Genomic DNA, 19,654 nt, shown 5'->3' with positions numbered 1-19,654 from the left:
ATGGTCACGTGATCATCTGTCTGCACCGCGATTGGCTGTCTATCACTAAACCCATTAAATGGAGTCTCCTGATTGGTTGGAGGTGTTCTTCCCACCATTGACCGTTGCAGGGTGTACACCGGTTATTATTAAATAAAAGTGGAACCACTTTTAATAATAACCGGATTTCACCATGGGCGGGTGTTTAATATACGATGTTGGTCCCCACTCCTCTTTAATACACTATGAGGAAATGGAGCGCTGCATGTACACTTGTGACTGATATTTTACCAAAAGCTTATAATTTAATAATTATTAAAAATGATGCTCCCGTGAAACATACTGGTTAATAGCGCGTGTATATTATAATTATAATGGTGGACAAAATGCCGCACACTCACAACACTGGGGTTACTATGGGACATTTTGAAAAGGGAGTAATTACTGGATTGACCGACAGAGGGCAGAAACTTACTGTCTGGTTAGGAAAATAAAACCAGCGAAGAAGAAATGGAACGGACTTGTATTGTTGTTGTAAAGGGATAGGTGGCGGTAATGCACCTTTCATTGGTTGGATCCGCCAAAAAAAACAACCAAAAAACTTAAACGAAGAAGAAGAAGAAGAAATGGGAAATGATCCCGTTTCTCAATGGTTTCTCACCGCTGCCCGTCGATAATACAGCTAACACCTTCGTACCATGATGTTTGGCGCTGGACAAACTGTTAGTTGGCAGTGAGAGTGCAACGGAAGCAGCAGGTCGTGTCCCCTTTGAAAGGTAGGAGACGTGAGCCTGAACAAGAGGAGCCTCCGGGGGTTAGTGGGCTTGTGTGAGGACAGGTTGATGATACAGCTGTCCGGGAAGACAGAACAGAAATTCAGCAAATCGGCTACAAGCTCTTTTAACGGTACTATTTAGTTAGATGCAAAACAACAACAACAACAACAACAATGTTATCGCGGTCAGCTCATGTACTGTTAATTGCTGTCGCTAACTTTAACTACGACCTCTGTTATTCACCCGCGTGTGGTAGTATAACTACTCACTCGTTGCTCAAGGCCATTCAACTCATTCATTGTACAGTATTTTACCATTTGGTGATTTTCTCTCTTTGCAAACAGGGGACGCCGGAGCCATGGCAACGGCACAGTCCGTGGTAACGTTTGCTGTGTGCGTCCTCATGATAACAGAGCTGATACTTGCCAAGAAGGACTACTATGATGTACTGGGAGTGCCTAAAGGTGCCACTGAGCGACAGATAAAGAAGGCTTTCCACAAGCTTGCGATGAAACATCACCCGGACAAGAACAAAAGCCCGGATGCTGAAGTGAGATTCAGGGAAATTGCTGAAGGTACAGTTGAGTTGGTTAGAGGGGGATTGCTTTGGTAAATTAATGGTTTTCTGACACACTGTTTTTAATATTTAATACAACATGTTGCCAAGCAAACAAGGACATGGATATTGTTTAGCCTGTTGTTTCATTTCAACTACTCTAACATGTGTTCAAAGTTAATTTATAGTGCAAGACCAACTTGCACTTCTCTAGTTATATATTTCTAAATTGCATACATATTGCCATGGCCTTGGTTTGGGCTTGATCAGCCACCTTTTCTAATGTCGGTGAGATACTAAACTTCTCCTGCTCCGGCTGAATCATATCTTTCTTTGTCATGTACAGCTTATGAAACTTTATCAGATGATGCCAGAAGAAGAGAGTATGACCAGTTTGGTGACACTGCTGCATATTTCACTGGGGAGACGCAAGGCAGACACAGACAGAGTGCCCACCAACCTTTCGGCTTCAACTTCGACGACATATTGAAGGACTTTGACATCCACAGCCAGAACAAGCATGCCCGCCATCGAAGGGCCTTTGAAGAACACTCCAGGTCCCACAGCAGACACAAGAGACACTTTCACGGTGGTTTTGGAGCAGGTATCTTCGATGACATATTTGATGACATGGAGAGGAGGTTTACTTTTGACAGACACGCCAAACAGACTGAAAACAGGTTTCATGGTGCGCCAAAACAACACTGCAGAACAGTAACACAGCGCAGAGGAAATATGGTAACCACATACACAGACTGCACTGCGTCTTTAGATGCAAACTAAAAGAATTACTAAATTAAAATTGCCTTATGAGGATACGACACTGTTGTATTGTTTGAGTAGCAGAATGCTGTGTGTCCGGTAACGTCGAGAGCTGACATGCACCTACCAAATGACAAGCACTGAATACATGGTTTACTTAGTTATGAATTCAAATAAGCTATCTTTTTATGAGTTACTCCCTGTGTATGCTCCCTGACTTGTAAATGATTGTAGTAGTTTCTTTTTCCTATTGTTGAAGCAAGCTATTAGGGAGTATTTTGTCAGTATTATTTTTCAAGCACCTTCTTTTGATGATGACATTTCAAAATATTATTAATGCTACTATTGTGAAAAATAAAGCAGCCTTGCTCAGTTTGGGACAGATATACATGTGTCAGGTCACCAATACTTCTCCTACCACTCTGTTGTTTGAACAGTTTTTAGTTTTGTTGTATAGGCTTTGTTATCTCAAATCATAATAGGCGGGAACAATAGCAGCCTGTGGAGCTTTGCTTATGGTTGTCAAATGGGCAGCAATGTTGACAAAAACCCGCGACCCTCCACCTGTTGTTTTAACTTGTGGTTTTGAGTTTGAACTGCACCTTCTTGAAATATTCCTTTACTCAAACATGCCAGTCATGTTCTTTAAAAACATGACCTGTTAAAACATTTGTGGTTAAATCCAAAGCAGTAGAATTGTACAGTAATTGTAAATATCTGTTATGTAGAAAATATATGTAGGAAAAAGGTCCAGGTAATAGAGAAATGTTTGTGACTCAGATTTTAGTGGAAGTAGCGTATATCTACAGGGGTTTGGCTAAACACCGATGTAATAGCCTTGCAATTATTACAATTCATTGAGACACATATAATGTTCTGTTTTCAAATATAATCAACACTTCTGCGACCTGGTCTCCGCAACAAATACACTATAGGTTTCACGAATGTGTTGTAGAACTAGTAGCACTAGATTTTATTATATTTGGCAGCTGTTTATTGTTTTGTTCAACATAGTACATTGCCATAATTGACACACTAATTATTTTGTAGTTTGATCACACATTGTGTTGCCTGTCTAGCTCTATTAGACATTTTCTTTTGCTTCGAAATCTAACAAATTAAAAAAGGCTGCAAGGTGCCATTCAACCTGATATGAAGTGTTCTTTGATTGCAAAGTTATTTCTAAGTTAAGATATGATTTCTATGGGGTATTTCCACTATTTTCTTAACCTCATAGTTGCAGAGGTCATTAGATTGAGGCAATCGTTATATGTAATTTCAGAATTTTCAATCATACTTTCCTAAATAAATTCTAGTTGCAAATCCAAATTTGCAATTGTACTGCACTAAATTCAACCAAAAATCCTCACATCAATGTGTTCGCTTTTGAGTGGAATGTCAAACGAACTACAAAGAATGTGCTTTGTGTAAAGTAACGTGCAGAGTTCATCGAATGTGTAAGCTGACTACAGTGCGTGCTATGAATTTCAGGACTTGTTGTGGTAGTCACAAGGCTTTGTATTTTTTTTTTAATACGAGAAGTGTAAAATACTGCATATACTTTTTCAGTCTAAGTTCACTGCAGCACTGAGTTGAGTCGATGAAACCATCAGTGCGTGCTGGAGAAGATTAAATACTTTTACTATCACCGCAGCTGTTACCTCACTCCTTGTAAACTAGTTACATTTGCTGTGTTGTGCAATACCTATCTCAGTTATGGATATTGTAAAATATCCAATAGCACTTTCAATTTTGTGAATAAAATGCTGCGACAAAACTGTTTTCTCATTTGTGTGTGTTGTAGAAGAGTACAAATGTGGTATTCATTTAAACTTTGGATGAAAGTGGTCCAAGTGCCTGACAAACAAAGACAGAAATGGACTCTTGCGTTTAATGAAAATTTTATAGCATATTAGTATCTTGTTTGGATTTACACACAACTCTGGTGAGGCTGAAGCTGTGAGTCGGAGAAGACAGTTTGCCAAAGCTAACCTCTCTCTGAAGCGATGTACAGTATAGTCGGTATATTTTTCAAAAGCCAGAAAGCTTACGACCAAACCGGCCATACTAGTTTCACCACGTGTTTCCCGTAAATATTTTGATATTTACCGTAGTTACTGTTGCGTTACGGAAAAAAAAATAAACATCCTTCTTTTTTTGATTGGCGCAGTAAAGATGATGACTTCCCTTGTGGGAAATGTAGTTCGTTAGACTTGTCAGGCTGATCACCGGGTTATTGAACGGGACCCTACGGAACTCCAACTCCCATGATGCAACGCGGAACAGCTCTGCGCAGTTGTTAGCAGAACCAGACGCCAGTAGCCCCTTTAGCTGAGGGACATTGAATGACTTTGTGTTTGTGTGCGTTCAGAAAGTTGTATATTTGACAGGTCGGGACGAGTATCGGCGCTAATGGAGGCCCTCATACCTGTCATAAACAAACTGCAAGACGTGTTTAACACAGTCGGCGCGGATGTAATCCAACTTCCGCAGATAGTTGTTGTGGGAACCCAGGTGAGAGCTTCAGGGCTAGTTAGTTAGCCTGCACCAACTTATTGTCAAGGCTGTTTCTCTTTTGTTTACCGTAGTTTTTCTTTCAGTTTCTGTACTTATGACTATCTAAACTGGCTTTTTTTGTTGGTGTTGTTTTATTGTTATCTACCTTATCAAACGTTAATATTGGCTACTAGCGGTGTAGACATGTTTTGGTTGACAGTTGACAGGAGTGTTTCCCCACATGAACCTTATGATCACTGAAGAAATCACATCAAATGCTGTTGTTCTTTTAATTGGATGAAATTTTCACAAACAATTTCCTCTGAATAAGCATCTATTTATAACCGCATGTATATATCATTTACCAAAAGTTGCCTCTCTATGCAGGACATCTGACTGAAGCTAATGCAGTCTAATATAACTAACTAGCCTGCCCAACAATAAAAACAAAATAAAAACAAACGGGGGGTAAACAAGCTATTACTAACACCTCTTATTTTGTTGTAACAGCACAATTGAACAGCACCACAAGCTATGAATGATCATAAAGTTCAGTCAACACATTTCCTCTCTGATACAGTCGACCTACCTCCTGTACACGTTGGAGCTTAATAGGTTTAAAGTGGCAGATTTTGGCTTACACGTTTACTTTCAGTGGTCGGCTAATAGGATGTGATTGTCTCAGACAGTAGGCAGACTTGGACAAGGCCAGCCAAAGGATGTTTTAAAGGCCTCATTTGATGTGTTTGCCTTCAGCAGTGCTGCGCAAAGGCTTCAAAGATCTGCCAGGGCCTCGTATTGCAGACAGCTATGTCTTAGAGGAGGTGCCAAGTATTGATAATTGCCTCAGTGTCATGTCCTTTATTAGACCTACCTGTATGAGTCAAAACAACATTAGGTTTACTGCTGCTGCTATTACAAGGAATCTGCTTGCCAAGTGAGCTAAGTGAGGTATTTTAGTGCACCAGATCTCATTAGGGGTGACTCTATGACACACTACAACAAACTCACTCCTCACGTGGGGTGCTCATGGGACATAGTCCTTTCTAACTATGTCAATGAATATTGGACACACGTTAAAGAAGGTTTGTGGTCGCCCCATGAGCAATGCCATCTCTGCCCTGATAGTTCCTAAGCCATCCCAAAGTACTGCTCCTGTAGCTGTGACTTATTTGTGAAATCCAAACTATGGCAGAGGAACTAAATTTAGACTCGGGTTCCTCAGTTGAAATGTTTTGAGGTCTCAGAGTCCCTGAAACAGTTTGTTCAGTGGAAAATGTGCTGAAGGCCACTGAACACATAAAACACCAGTGTAATGTCAACATTTGTTTATGATGATGATGTTGTTGTTGTCACTGTGCACAGAGCAGCGGGAAAAGCTCCGTTTTAGAGAGCCTGGTTGGCAGGGACATCCTGCCACGTGGCACTGGCATCGTCACACGTCGGCCTCTCATCCTACAGCTGGTGCACATCGACCCGGAGGACTGCAGAAAAAGCAGCGAAGAGAACGGTAACGTCACTGTCTCCTCTTCTTCTGTGTGTGTTGTGTGGTCTGTCAGACTCATGAAGGTGTTTGGATGTTTTCCGACAACCTGAACAACTTAATAGTATTTTTCATGTATATGCAATGTGCTGTATGCATTACAGTCTGGCCAGTACTGGAGTTTTGCTGAGGTTGTGCAGTACAGTATACAGTGTTAGGTAATGGGAATACACACACATAACCTTACAAGCAATATTGAGACAGATCCCAGAGATTGTTATATGTATTTTAAAATTTGATGAATACATTTAGCACAGTTTGGTGTTTTTTTCTGAAGCCGTATCAGGAGATTTAGCACCAAGCAGATTATTTAGTGTACTTCTCTTCTGTCGTTTGAATGAATGTGGATGCTGCAGTTTGTCAGTGATTCAGACAGGCAGCTGGAAAATCAAGTTACATTCAGCAGGTGGAGTTCTGCAGTATGCTTCACCTTCACTAACCTTAATAGGATTTAAACAGATTTGTTCTACGATCAAGAGACTTCTGCTTTTACAGTGTTTTTAACTTTTCTTAATTCAATTGTTTAGTATTGATTAAGAGATAGCATCTCAAATCAGAATCAGCACTGCTGTCTTCCTGCTCTCAAGGAAAACAGGGGGAGTGAAATGTGCCAGGATCCAGCATGTATGTGATGCTGTCCTCTGGGAATGGCCTCAGAGGGACTCGGCACTGCCGCAGAGTCTCATGCAGCGGCTACAGATAGCCCGGCTAACCCTTTTGTCTCCTGTCATCTCTCTTTAACCACAGAATCCAAAAGAAATGGACGCCTTTACAGAGGTCTCCTTTTCCTTGTTCTTTGTCTTATCGTGTTTAAACGTTACATAACCTCCCCCCACTCGTCTGTTTTTGCCCATCCTGCCCCATCCTGCCTTGAATTTGTGTAGCTTTTCCAAAGCTGCCAAATTGTGTGGCTTCAGTTATTCAACTCATGACTTCCCTCCATGTAGGCTGGTCTCTGTCAGTTGAAAGTAGAAAGACAAAATTAGCATATCCCTTTTTAAGATAAGCATATTGTGCTTAGTTTCATATTTTAAGTCATTAGTTCAATGACTTGTTCAAGGCGCACCTACAGCATGAGGTAGTCATACCATTATAATAGTAGCTTCCTCCAGATGACTAACAGACTCCACCCTTGTCAATTTGTCTGAACTTTGATTATTGCAGCTAAAATAATTGCTTTGATGGTTTCTGCTTCTCAAAATGCCCACAAATGTTTTATTGTTGTTGTTTTTTTGCTTTTATTTTCAAAACTCTTCAGCTGGGAATTTTGGCTTTTTTTTCTCCCCCCATCTTATCTTTGCCAGCAAAAAAAAAAAATTCTCCCTTGAGACATTTTAATGTAGGAATGGTAATAATAGTAACATTGATCTCAAGGCCACATCTGTCTCAACTTTTTTATTTCTGCAGGCATCGAGGGAGAGGAATGGGGCAAAATTCCTACACACCAAAAGCAAGGTAGAGTTTTTTGCTGTTCTCTGAATAGAAACATCTAACTGGAATGAATGGTGTTTATATTCTTATATATTCATGTCCTGTATTGATTTACTGACATTTATTGATTTGCTACGGGGGGGGGGGGGGGGGTTTTTCTGGATTTGTGGTATGGCTTCAATAGGAACATCAATAACATGTAATGAAATCAGGCACACACTCTCTCGGCTGCTAAAAATATATCTATGGCTGTAGGATAAATGCCCTCCAAGATTGAATTGTGTCTCTTGAGCTTCATTTACTGGAGTAGTTCTCCATGTTTGAACAAAGAAGCCCACGTGATGTCTTGAGAGCCTCATGACACTAAACAGGATTTCTTTGTAAATTCTCACTGCCCTTTTTTGTTTTTTATCTCCCTCTGTTGCCCTTGTGTTTGAATATCAAAAACTGCTACTTGCCTTCATATTGCTAACAGTTCATGGTTAAATCATCCTTTCAGATCTACACAGAGTTTGAGCAGATCAGACAAGAGATTGAAGCAGAAACAGAGAGAATTTCTGGCAATAACAAGGTATGCTGATTACTCTGAGAGGGAACGTGATGAGTTGCCAAACAAGAAATTATGTAAATTGAGAAATTAGATGATGTTTAAATGTCAGCAATAATCTGACGGAATTGTTTTTTTTTCTAGGGCATTAGCGATGAACCTATTCACCTGAAAATCTTCTCTCCATATGTTGTGAATCTCACATTAGTGGACCTTCCCGGCATTACAAAGGTAAGTGTTCCTTTTGCTTCCCTGTGTCCAAACAAGTGTGATTTATGGAGACAAAATGATCCTGCAGATGAATTTTATAAAGAATATCTGCAGGTCTTGAAATGTCTTCAAAGCGTTGAATTCTGTTTCCTCAAAAAGGCCTTGGAGGGTATAAAACGTTTTTAATTTACAAAGGTGTTGGATGCGTCTTCTTGCCTGCTGTATGCAGTAAGATCAGTTTGAACTTTTTGTAACGTAGCTGCCAGGAGACTTTATACACCTATAAACTGCAACAGAGTATTGTACTTATAGGATGCTGTTTATTTTTATTTGTTTGTTGTTTTTTGGTAAGTTCATTTTCCATTTTCTGCCACTTATCTGGATTCAGGTCACATCCATTGATTAATCATATTGCTACAAATTATTATCTGTAGCCTGGAAGCACTGACAAATGTTATATAAATGTCAATAACTACATGTACTTAAGTGAATAATTATCTAACTGTAGGCCTTATTGTCCCTACTGGTTTCACATTATTTTTCAAATTGAATTGAATTATTATTTTTATAATAATAAAAGTCAGAAATTGAATCTGTTGAACTCTGTCTGCAGAAACCTTGTCAGGGTTTGAAGGATTCATGTATTTGTTAAAACAGGTACCGGTGGGAGATCAGCCCAAAGACATAGAGATCCAGATCAGAGAACTGATTCTGAAGTACATCTCCAACCCCAACTCCATCATCCTGGCTGTGACTGCTGCCAACACAGACATGGCGACCTCAGAGGCACTCAAGGTGGCCCGGGAGGTCGACACTGATGGTAAAACCCCATCCTCATTTGTTCTGTCTCCACTTTATTAGTTTTTACTTTTCACGCTCCTTCAGCACATGTCCTTCTCAGTCATGTGCTCTTTGCATTTGTTGCCTCGGCAGTGTTTTGTAACGAGGTGTGTGTGTGTGTTTCTGTGTTCAGGCAGGAGGACATTAGCAGTGGTGACCAAGCTGGATCTGATGGATGCTGGTACAGATGCCATGGATGTCTTGATGGGCAGAGTCATTCCTGTCAAACTGGGGATCATTGGAATAGTTAACAGGTATTACTGCAGTATGTGACGCTCTAAATAAAGCTGTGCGGTGGACCGTGGTAACACAAACAAAAGCAAAACTTCTAAGACCAACACATCCTCATGAGCTTGTTTGTTTGTTTGTGCATTTTGTAGGAGTCAGCTGGATATCAATCAAAAGAAATCAGTGGCAGATTCTATTCGTGATGAGTACGCCTTCCTACAAAAGAAGTACCCCTCCCTCGCCAACAGAAATGGAACCAAATACCTGGCTAGGACATTGAACAGGTACAAAGTCACAATTGATGTAGTTTTTGAATTTTATGTTTTGTAATATAAGGAATGAAATATTTAAGTCACTTACTGACAATGTGTATTTGATATTTACTCCCTTTCTGACAGACTGAGACATGACAACAACTTCTAAATCCTCCATGTTACTAATCTCTGTGACAGTAAAGCAAAAACTGTTTTCTTTCACATTATCATAGGTTACTGATGCACCACATCCGAGACTGTCTTCCTGAGCTGAAGACGAGGCTCAATGTGCTGACAGCCCAGTACCAGTCTTTACTCAACAGCTACGGCGAACCTGTCGATGACAAGAGCTCCACGCTGCTGCAGCTCATCACCAAGTTCGCTGCAGAGTACTGCAACACCATAGAGGGCACAGCCAAGTACATCGAGACAACTGAACTGTGAGTCACACAGCCCTCTGAACTGCATGTACTCTCCACTAGACACCACTAAGGGGTGCTAGAATCATTCTGTGCGATTCCCCTGAAAACAATGTCTGACTGTATGTTTAATGTGGACTCCTCTCCTTTTGTCAGATGTGGTGGAGCAAGAATCTGTTATATATTCCACGAGACGTTTGGTCGCACGCTAGAATCAGTCGATCCTCTGGGTGGTCTGACGACCATCGATGTGCTCACAGCAATCAGAAACGCAACGGTGGGTTTCTGCTACCCTTTTCTGTTCCAATCACTGTCTTCAAATGCACCGTTTTGAACACTCACAGTTTGATTGCCGTTGACAGGGCCCGAGGCCGGCTTTATTTGTGCCTGAAGTTTCGTTTGAGTTGCTGGTGAAACGGCAGGTCAAACGTCTGGAGGAGCCCAGTCTGCGCTGTGTGGAGCTGGTTCATGAGGAAATGCAGAGGATCATCCAACACTGCAGCAACTACAGCACACAGGTGACAAAAACACTCATATGTACATACACACATACCATTAATGACTAAAGCACAGAGGTATGCTGTTCATACCCAACAATGCAATGATAATTCTGGTGATTGTTTATCTCTGCAGGAGTTGTTGAGGTTTCCAAAGCTCCATGATGCCATCGTAGAAGTGGTCACCTCTCTTCTCAGAAAGAGACTTCCAGTCACTAATGAAATGGTCAGGACCCGCTCACACTAAATATCTCGGAGTTATAGTCGCACCTTCGTCTGATCGATCTGAATTTCTTTTCAGGTTCATAACCTGGTTGCCATTGAGCTGGCCTATATCAACACCAAACACCCCGACTTCGCTGATGCCTGTGGCCTCATGAACAACAACATAGAAGTAAGAGATTAGCTTCTACTCTGAGACGCAGCTAAATGTCTCTTCACATAATGGCTTTTATTTCAAGCAGGGTTTTTTTTTCTTAAATCTCAGGTTAATTGTTTTTTTTCATGTTATTTGTGAAGATATGGCTTCACTCAGCATTGATCCTAATGCGCAGCACAGACAAGTCAAAAGTTGAATGAAACAACTCATGAAACATGGAAAATATTCTCCCTATTTGTCACACTTTTGTTTTTGTAGGAGCAGAGACGCAACAGAATGAGAGACCTGCCGTCTGCTGTTCCCAGAGACAAGGTACTGCCCATCTGTGTGAGAGACACTATCCTGCTGTTTTCTTATAAAACGCTTTAACAGATTCTCTATCAGCCTGAACAGTTGGCCAACTTCAGACTTCTTCTATCTTAAAATGTAGCTATTATTCTCTCCACATGACAGAATGTAACACTTCTGGTTTAAGCTCCTGCCACTTGTCTGTCCACTCTTGTCTTCCTTTAGTCCCTTAAAAGCCCAGGCGGGCAGTCTCTGTCCCCCACTGAGCTTCCTGCCCTCGAGGGCGAGGTCACCAAGGTGTGTCTCGGTCACTCGCTGCCTGTCCACGTCTGACATCTGCCCACCCACAAGCCCTTCTTTAATCCCTCTAAAATCAGCAGCGTCCTGCGAGTGCAGTGGGTTGGAGGGGCAGTTTTTACCCTTCATAACTGATCTGACTTTTGACCTTAGAATGAACATCTAACCCTTTTTTCTGCATGCTGTTTGCTCTAAACAGAAGAAACACAACTGCAGATTCACTTGGCATGAACAGTTTGATTTAGAAGGGCAGAAATAAATTACTTTATGAGCCGTGGTGGGGTGGCAGATATGGATCAAAATGATGGCACATGCAATTTTATAACAGCAGAAATCACGGTTGTATCATGTTGTATTTAATCATGTCACCAAATCATAATGCTTGCTCATGTAATTTATGCACACTGCCCGTCAGTGTTTCCACCCATCTTCTTACTTGCTCAGCTCTAAGTCAGAAGAATGAACACTAGGCCTGTCACAATTATTCTATAATCACGATTATTTGAACTGATCTCAATCATTTTCCAAAATAGTTACAATTTCGTTTTCATTCATCTGTATAAAATCAGCTAGATGAAACTAACAGAAATGTAATATTTCCACCTCATTTTCCAACATTTGAGGTGTGACTGGCTCTCTTTTGACGATGTCATTTTTTCTGTTCTCCCTTCTTCTGCTTTGGCACGAGTGGACAATTAGCTCCACGAGCTGTTTATCTCGAGGCGGTTAACCTCCCATCTTAGACCGACTGTATTGTGATGAGCATCTGGCGATATGGACGTCAATGATTTAGCTGCAAAGCCAAACATAGCAGCACTCCTGAGGGCACAGTTTGGTTTTAAGCCAGATCCAGAGCCGTAGGCTGATAAGTTAAATTTGTCTGACTAAAATTAACACAATTATTTGTACGACAATTAATCATTAAGTAAAGTTTCATGATTGTGACAGCCCTAATGAACACTAGAATCAATGAACTTCTTTGCTGTGAAGTCAAAGAAGGCTGATGGCATGCTTCTATTTAAAGCTATTTTGAAAATGTTAAAAACATTTTCTATGAATATGGACTGCTTCTATGATATTTATTTTACCCTGATGATTTAACTTCCATTCGTTACTTCACACCCGAATGGCACGTCTCCAGGCCTCGCAGGTGTTGGAGCATTTATCCCTGACAGATCGTCACCTCCTGTCTCTCTCTCTCCCCCCTGCAGGCAGCAGCCGCAACTGTCGGTGAGCAGACAGACGGCGGGACAGGAAACTGGAGGGGCATGTTAAGGAAGGGGGAGGAGGGCATGGCTGGAGACAGGTCGATGCCACAGTCCCCCTTCTCCGCAAGTCCTCAGAAGGGCTACGCTGTCAACCTGCTGGATGTGGTGGGTACTCGCCATCTTTGTAGATTCACACGGATTCACAGGTTGAGTTTCTTTATCTGTAGGAATATTTTAAATGGAAAACAAAGAGATGTAAAATGTTTTAAGGTAAGTTGTTGGGGTTCCCTTAACATCTGCTGCTCCACTGACACCGTAAAGTGTAAAAACAGCTTTTTTTTTCCCAGGGCTGTAATCTGCTATAAGTGCACTATTTCACTGAATAGTGATTTGATGCCTTTTCTTTTCCAGCCTGTTCCTGTGTCCAGAAAGTTGTCTGCTCGGGAGCAGAGGGACTGTGAGGTCATTGAGAGACTCATTAAGTCATATTTCCTTATTGTTCGGAAAAACATTCAGGACAGGTAAACAAATATTAACATCATTGATCCCTTCGCATGTGCTCTATTGCATCTTCCCTCATATATTGTCGTTGTTTGGCCTCAGTGTACCGAAGGCAGTGATGCACTTCCTGGTGAACCACGTGAAGGACTGCCTGCAGAGTGAGCTGGTGGGTCAGTTATACAAGACGGCCCTGCTGAACGACCTGCTGACAGAGTCTGAGGACATGGCTCAGAGACGCAACGAGGCTGCCGACATGCTCAAGGTGATTGATTCATTACTCAGGAAAGCAAAACTAGTGTCAATCATACACTGCTAATTATACAATAGTTATATATATATATATATATGTATATATATATAATTAATATTTTTAAAACGGTCCTGGAGTCATGGTCGTACGTACAGGCATCTATCTACGTAGGCATCTGACTGCTGCTTTAAGAGAGACTTGAAGAATTGTGAACCTACACTTAAAAAGAGCTGCATCTCAATAACAGGAAGTTTCCACCCAACAGGATGATGTGCAGTCAGTCCAAGTTCTAGTTTATGTAGAATCGACGTGCCCGAATATGGACACAAACTGTGTGCTCAGGGTTTAAAAATAAGAGTTGTTGTGTTTACATCCCTTTTACCATCGCTGTGTCCAGGCGTTGCAGAAAGCCAGCCAGGTGATAGCAGAGATCAGAGAAACCCACCTGTGGTGATGGCGGCCTCTCCTCAGCAAACTCTCTTCATCTCTGTTGGACCTTCATCCTCATGGACCATCCATCCCCCTAAAAACCTCCCTTCCTCTGCCGAGTCTTGCAGCACCTCAGACTGTAGAGACAACTCGATAATGCACTGGTTTGGATACGGAGACATAGTTTTAATGTTTAGCAGGGACTTGAATTTAACAAGGGGCAGAACATCCCAGTCCCTCACCATCAGCATCCCACAAACTCCTGTCCTAGATTGTTATATTTTTTCTTAATGTAATTAAAACGACAAATATGAAGATAATGAATGCATCACCACTTTGTGGAGCCTTGCTGAAGAATGTCCGCTCTTATTGTAGATTTGAATTAAAGCTAGAAATGACATATTACAACATGTAGACGCTCTCTTTATTAGATGTTGGCAGAAACAAATGTCTGCTGCAAATGTTTTCCAAAGAAATGCAGTGAATTCAGAGCTTTTTAATGTAAAAAATAACCATTTTTACACTTTATTGTGTCTTGTTAATAATAGTGTTATTTTTTTATAGACACCGAAAAATGATATATCGGATACATTTGTTGCTGTTCAGCTTCAATTTTTGTATTAAAGAGTTGAGAGTTGTCCTCAACTGTATGTTGGACCGATTCACACACAAACAGACAATGTGCATTGTTTTCAGAAAGGCAGCGGAGTGGGATGTAATGACTTATTTATTGCTGTGATATCATAACTGACATGTAACCCAACACAACAGACAATTGAACTGATGCATGATAAGACACGCAGGCCAGTCACTGGTGTCCCGCTCGGCCTCGACTCTGTCTCGCAACAGCTTTACCTCACCCGGCCGCCCATCTTGCCCTTGCCACGACCTTTGGCACTAAAGGGTGCAGGGAAAGCACAGCAAACAGTGAGTTCAGGACAAGTGGATGTCAATCAGTAGGATGACTCAGCAATTCAATCAACAAATCAGAGCACAAAATGCTTTTTCGCTTAATGGTAATAATCAAAATCCCAACCAAACTGCACCGTTTTAATCACTTGTGACAAGAATCAAATCAATAATGTTAAACTACGAACGTTTGAGAACAGCATGGTTTTCTTGAAATTTAAGCATATGTTTTGTCTCTTATTCACAAATTTAGTGCTGCTCTTTTAACTGAAAAAAAACAGTTCAAACAAGTCAAAATCAGGCTCACGCTCACAGAGAAGTCATGAATAATTATGCATTTTCTGGTCTGTTGGTTTGTAAATGCTGTGCTGACATTTTAGATCACAGTTTACCACTAATGATAACCACTTCTGTTCTAGTTTGATCTTCCTTTTTAATATACGCAATTACCATACACAACTGGCTACGCACAGACATGCACTGCAAATTTACAAGATTCACATTTGCATGCAGTAATTGAGCTGGAGGTGGAGAAAAATCAAACGGGTTGCAGCTACTTTACAGTCTGAGTACTTATGTTTTAACATTCAAAGAATGTACTCAAATAAATGATTTTACTCTGTGTGGTTTCTAATCCACTTCATTAATATGTCAGTGGAAATATGTGGACAAGATGTGGAACAATGTTAGAAAGTAATTCAAGTAGACATCAGGCCTTCGTGGTAATTAAGAGTAAATCTTCCCAGGGAGCCGAGTACTTACCTCTGGTGGTCCTGGACTCGAGAAAGAAGCTGGTTGATCTGTGAGGACACATAAACCTTTTTAAGCATTTAAAAAAAAAAAACCAATACCACACAAGTAAAGAGGAGGTTTCCAACAGGAAGCTGGGAACTTCAAAACGTAACATTTACCTTTCCCCTCTTAAGACCAACTTTAACATTGACCTAATGCAGTTCTGACTGATTGACTGATATCATGGAATTTACATTTACATTTGGCAGAGTGGGACAAATATAAAATATAAAACCCTGACATCCTACAGCTGAAGGAACATAAAAATAGGGGGAGCATGAAAATTATTGTTTCTCTGTCTGTCTTTCCTTTAGTAATGAAGATGATCTTTTTGTTTTGGTAATGGGGACATCAATACCCCAGCATTTATTTTTTTTTAAAAGGAAAAAAAGATGAGTTTCTGTTCAGCACTGGACAGCTTACATCATATTTCTGTCTTTTGAGTTTCTCACTGAGATCAAATTTCTCAGCCTCCAGTCCCATCAGCCACTGCCACATTTCACTGGCCTTCTCCCTAAACACAAACACAAGCTTTAATTAGAGTGATATAATGCCAAAAATGTATGATAAAAAAAATTATCTTAGTAATAGGAAATTAATTCATGGTGTTAACAGGAGCTGTTTGTCATGATACACAGGTCAATATTGTACAAGAAGAACACAAGAAGCCCTGCACAGCTCTGTCATACTTGAGTTTATCCTCATTCAGATGATCAACATTGAGAGGCTTCTTGCGATCAGCCAGGATCTTCTTCTTCTTCTCCCTCTCAGTTTGTTTCTTGCCTCCTCTTCTGGTCTCACCCTGCGACACCCAAAAAAAGAATAAACATAAGTCCACCTGAATGCAATGTTTAAGTACAATATTGTAGTTGTTTTTTAAATTATTAATTTCGCTTACAAAGGACTAACAAAATAATACATTCTCGATTAACTTGTTACTATAGAGGTGGAAGAAGTATTCAAAGACTTTACTCAAAATTAGTATACTACATTGTAAAAAAAACAACAACTGCATTTTAAAATTTTACCACCAATAGCAAATTATCAATATTGGAGATAAAAGTATTCATAATGCAAAAAAGTAGCTCTGTTTTATACACTTTAGCTTGCTGTATTATTTGTACTGATGTGTTTACAAAAAGTATAAACTGCATTTTGATGTCTTTTGATGATGGAAGTTAATCATACTTTGTTTAGTAATTTAATCTGAAAAATAACAAGATTTTACATAAAGCTGTCAGTTGAATTTAAGTTAATCAAATGTAAATACTCAAGGAAAGAGCAAGAAATTGATAGTGCTCCTTAAATGTTTAGCTTATTTTTTAAACTATATTTATGTGAGTTTTGTCTGCAAATTCTTTTGGGAAGTAGAAGCACATTTAATCATAAGCAATTTATTATTATTTTTTTTACCCTTTTCAATCTGCAAATGCAGTCAACAATTGTATGGGCACCACTGAATTTGAGAAGGGTTGGTTAGGAGGGTGCATTGAAACCTTCTGTGACACCTCTACATCTAGTTCTTATCCCAAGAAGCCATAAAGTCAAGCAAGAGTGTTTCTACTTGTCAGATTATTGAGTACTACTACTACTACTACTGTTTGATCATTATATATAGATACTTTAATCTACAAGAAGTGGATTGACCTTCTGTCCAGCACTGTACTGCTGAGTCATGTTTGAGAGAGCCTTCTTCTTCTTGGCGTCGTCATCATGCTTCTTACGATGCTCCTCCTGCTCCTTACGTTCCTTCTCATCCTGCATGCAGCACAGGTGAATGATTCAGAGGAGGAGATGCTGACTTCATGTTTGGGAGGATACATTTGAAAGTACATACTGCAAGTCTGGCCTGTCTCTCCTTCTCCCGCTCTGTCCTGACCCTCTGCTGCTCGGCTCTCTCAGCACGGCGCTTCTCCTACAGACCCAGAAACACGAAAACCCAGAAACATGTAAGTCGTGTGATGAGTTTTGACACAATGACTCTTCTGTGAATGACTCACAATTCTGTTAACAAGGGCGATGAGCTCCTCTTCCTCTTTCTTCCTCTGGATGAAGTGAGCCTCAATCAGAGACTGCAGCTCAGACAGATCCTTCTCTTGACGCTTTCTGTGTATGTCCTGCCATCACAGAAAAGAAAACCGGGGTCACACATTATCAGAAATGGGTCTGCTGTTTCTCTAATCAGTAAATATTTAATAAGGCGGACTCACATCGAAGTCCACTTTGTCTCCATCAGGGATCTTCGGGGCCTGAATATTTGTCATAAACCTGCAGATGTGAACAGTTTATTATCATATAATCTGACCCCAGTGATGTTTAACTACTTAACCAAAAGAAAGCTAAGACGCTTACTTAGGTTTGGGCTTTGACTCATCTGGAACAAGGAAACAGTTAAAGCCATTATTAATAAATTGTGAAGTGAAGGAAGTATTTATAATAGAAGTAATAAATACGCTGTAAAAGAAAGGTGTCAGTAAAAAAGGGAAACCATAAAACCTGTTGCATCCTTGTGCTGATGACCAGGAACATACATGATTAGTTAAATATCTTGGAAATTCAATTTGGCACATAAAAATACAGGCAAATGCAATTTTCTTACCATCTTCCGCCCTTCAGAAGAACAGCATTGTTGGCACAAAAAAAAATGAAATTGATCAAATAAATTATTATTTTAAAAAGGTACAGTTATATTTTCATGCATCAAACAAGCAAAACTATATGTTCTTGATAAGTAAATATCATGAGCTATATAGCATTAATGGATAAATGATGCAGGTATAATATGAAGAAACAAAATGATAACAATGATCACATACTGAACTTCCTCATCCACGACTTCTTCTGTGTCAGACATTTTGTTAAGGATGAGCTCTGCAAAATGGATCCCCATTAGTCTATATTTACACTGGCAAATATTTCTGATCATTAAACAGCACAGCAGAGCATGAGATGGCAACAGTTCACAAAGAGTGTCGGTGTCAGACCAGATGTCTCTTGTCCCTGAGGTTGGAGTTGGAGAAGTATCCGGAACTTTAAAGTGGAGCAATTGAATATTCATTGGAAAGTACTCAGTACTCAAGCAAAGGTCATATATCCAAGATGTTAAATGTGTTTAGTAATCAAATTCAAAGGGTGTCATTGTGATGCAAGGTCACCTGTCAGAGTGTGTGATTACTCGTGCAGGGCAGGAAATAGTATTTCATCACTAGTTACAGGTGGTGGAGCTGTAGGTCTGACACTTTTGAAAAAACAACAACTCATGTTTGATATGTAAACTGTAATCTGCGAGGTAACTATTGGTGGTTACAGCTAAGACATAATTCAAGTGAAATTTTAAAAACATTATAATACAGTCAAGCATTGTAAACTATACTTATTCTTCCATAGTACAGCCTTAAACTTGTGCTCACTTACATGGATTTACTTACTTTCCAGGTTATTACTCCAAAAATATTTAATGCATTTTGTGTATGAAGAGAGAATATTTCCCATAATACAGAGTTAAGGTAATATATTATTTGTTATTCATTAACCTAACTATTAATACTAGTTCCATCAGTGAGTGGTTATAAATTCAGTTCAGTCACATTTAAAGACAGCAGAAAAGTGGTGCAGTGTTAAAGACCTGTTTCAGTTAGATGCTGAATGTAGTTTCAAAAGATCTCGGCAGGCAGTGAGAAAAATTCAAAACTGACACATTCGATGGTCTTCAAATCTAAATGATCATAAACAGACTTCAAAATCAGAGAATATTTTTCAGACAGCAGATTAGTTCAATATTTATGGATAAGCAAAGCAGTGATTTCATTTTTTTTTTTTTATTTGCAGACATAATAGCCTTACCTGTGAGCCAGACAGAGGGAGCTCAGAGATGAGCGACAGACTTCAGCTCCTTGAACTTCACAAACAGGTTGAGCATCAAGGATACATAGTCCAACCCTTCATACTCATGTGACTGCAGCACCCTATGGCTGACCAGTCTATTGATAGACAGCTGGACATTAGAGCACTGTTTCAGACACACACACACACACACACACACACACACACACACACACACACA

General features: G+C 40.0%; 3 protein-coding genes across 5 annotated transcripts; 2 read left to right on the top strand and 1 right to left on the bottom strand.

Annotated features, from left to right (window-relative positions):
• The first annotated feature begins 598 nt into the window (after window positions 1-598).
• On the top strand, window positions 599-3,224 carry dnajb9a (DnaJ heat shock protein family (Hsp40) member B9a). Of its 2 annotated transcripts, none has more exons than XM_069695222.1 (3): window positions 599-755; window positions 1,100-1,330; window positions 1,658-3,224. In XM_069695222.1, the coding sequence occupies exons 2-3, from the start codon at window positions 1,114-1,116 to the stop codon at window positions 2,092-2,094; spliced, it is 654 nt and encodes a 217-aa protein (XP_069551323.1). In that variant the 5' UTR covers window positions 599-755; window positions 1,100-1,113; the 3' UTR covers window positions 2,095-3,224. The 2 variants fall into 2 exon arrangements, with proteins under 2 accessions (XP_069551323.1, XP_069551322.1); XM_069695221.1 differs by having other exon boundaries at window positions 599-885.
• Window positions 3,225-4,380: 1,156 nt separating this feature from the next.
• Window positions 4,381-14,551, top strand: dnm1l (dynamin 1-like). The gene is given in 21 exon segments (XM_069695217.1): window positions 4,381-4,587; window positions 5,935-6,079; window positions 6,860-6,889; window positions 7,520-7,542; window positions 7,544-7,567; window positions 8,043-8,114; window positions 8,235-8,321; window positions 8,958-9,120; window positions 9,274-9,394; window positions 9,521-9,652; window positions 9,856-10,062; window positions 10,198-10,318; window positions 10,404-10,559; window positions 10,675-10,764; window positions 10,840-10,932; window positions 11,176-11,229; window positions 11,431-11,502; window positions 12,714-12,875; window positions 13,122-13,231; window positions 13,314-13,473; window positions 13,859-14,551. Coding segments are annotated over 21 exon segments (2,181 nt in total). The 5' UTR covers window positions 4,381-4,485; the 3' UTR covers window positions 13,916-14,551.
• A 48-nt stretch (window positions 14,552-14,599) lies between these two features.
• On the bottom strand, window positions 14,600-19,536 carry tnnt2d (troponin T2d, cardiac). 2 transcript variants are annotated; one of them, XM_069695218.1, is made up of 13 exons: window positions 19,435-19,536; window positions 19,217-19,306; window positions 18,408-18,462; window positions 18,191-18,201; window positions 17,944-17,965; window positions 17,802-17,859; window positions 17,592-17,708; window positions 17,429-17,506; window positions 17,239-17,349; window positions 16,281-16,393; window positions 16,015-16,105; window positions 15,562-15,599; window positions 14,600-14,787 (listed from the first exon to the last, which is right to left on the bottom strand). In XM_069695218.1, exons 3-13 carry the CDS (start codon window positions 18,443-18,445, stop codon window positions 14,742-14,744), a joined length of 723 nt encoding a protein of 240 aa, XP_069551319.1. In that variant the 5' UTR covers window positions 18,446-18,462; window positions 19,217-19,306; window positions 19,435-19,536; the 3' UTR covers window positions 14,600-14,741. The 2 variants fall into 2 exon arrangements, with proteins under 2 accessions (XP_069551319.1, XP_069551320.1); XM_069695219.1 differs by lacking the exon at window positions 19,217-19,306 and having other exon boundaries at window positions 19,435-19,533.
• Between the last annotated feature and the right edge of the window lie 118 nt (window positions 19,537-19,654).

The sequence above is a fragment of the Brachyistius frenatus genome, unplaced genomic scaffold, assembly GCF_029030835.1.
Source record: "Brachyistius frenatus isolate BFR_SWC_R1_liver_20210118 unplaced genomic scaffold, ASM2903083v1 Contig_19, whole genome shotgun sequence".
Lineage (NCBI taxonomy): Eukaryota > Metazoa > Chordata > Actinopteri > Embiotocidae > Brachyistius > Brachyistius frenatus.
Note: the sequence above shows the minus strand (reverse complement) of the source record. Positions and strands in the feature narration are given on the sequence as shown.